We start from the raw sequence: 843 nt of genomic DNA on the forward strand, positions 1-843 counted from the left end.
ACAGTCACACAGACTGCGACTCTGGTCATCCAATATGCTCTCACCTGTCTCTGCAGGCGCTGTCTGTCCGTCCAGGAACCTCCAACCTGATCTTCCACCAGTTCTTCGCCCTGTGACGAAAGACAGCCTGCAGCAGGAGCTGACAGACAGAGAGGCAGGGGAAGAGACAGAGAGAGCGACAGGCAGGGGGACGGACAGGGACAGAGAGAGAGAGAAGGCAGGGGGAGAGAGACAAACAGATAGGGGGACAGACAGGTAGCGGGACGGACAGAGAGAGAAAGACAGGGAGACACAGTGATGTCACAATGATACCACTGGGACAGTTTTTACAGCCACAGTAGCAAACCATGTGTTCAGTCTAAGCCCCGCCCCCTGCCTACCTCATCCTCCTCTTTGCTCCACAAGCCTTTCTTCAGACTTGGGTCCAACACCTGGTTCCACCTGTAGATCAGCTGAGCAGGGTCACGACCCTCCATGAAGTAACTCACTGAGAGACAGACAAACAGGTGGAGAGAGAGACAGGTAGAGAGAGAGAGGCAGGGGGAGAGACAGACAGAGAGAGAGAGAGACAGACAGACATGTCGAGAGACAGGTAAGCATGAGTGTAAAAAAATATTAAACCTGTGATGTCAGTGTGATGTCATTACTCTGCGTGTAGGGGACGAAGTTTCCGATCCTCATCTTGTCCACCAGCTCTCTGAGCAGATCGTCTTCAGCCGGAGTCCAACTGCTGTGTCTCAACGAGTCGGAGACAAAACGTTGGAACGTCTGAAGACACATGAAGGCTGTCCTCCCCGTCTGAGAGACAGACAGGTCAGAGACAGACAGGTCAGAGACAGACAG

At 53.3% G+C, this 843-nt stretch overlaps 1 protein-coding gene across 1 annotated transcript in view; it reads right to left on the bottom strand.

Annotated features, from left to right (window-relative positions):
* Window positions 1-15: 15 nt before the first annotated feature.
* Window positions 16-843, bottom strand: part of LOC111649727 (snRNA-activating protein complex subunit 4-like) — a 7,412-nt gene continuing 6,584 nt past the window's right edge. Inside the window, 3 exon segments of the mRNA XM_023399432.2 lie at window positions 16-139; window positions 381-487; window positions 648-798. Of these exon segments, the coding sequence (XP_023255200.2) occupies window positions 41-139; window positions 381-487; window positions 648-798 (357 nt within the window). The 3' untranslated portion in view covers window positions 16-40.

This window comes from Seriola lalandi, unplaced genomic scaffold (assembly GCF_002814215.2).
Source record: "Seriola lalandi dorsalis isolate HSWRI2012SDOR001 ecotype SW California unplaced genomic scaffold, Sedor1 jcf7180002051903, whole genome shotgun sequence".
NCBI lineage: Eukaryota > Metazoa > Chordata > Actinopteri > Carangiformes > Carangidae > Seriola > Seriola lalandi.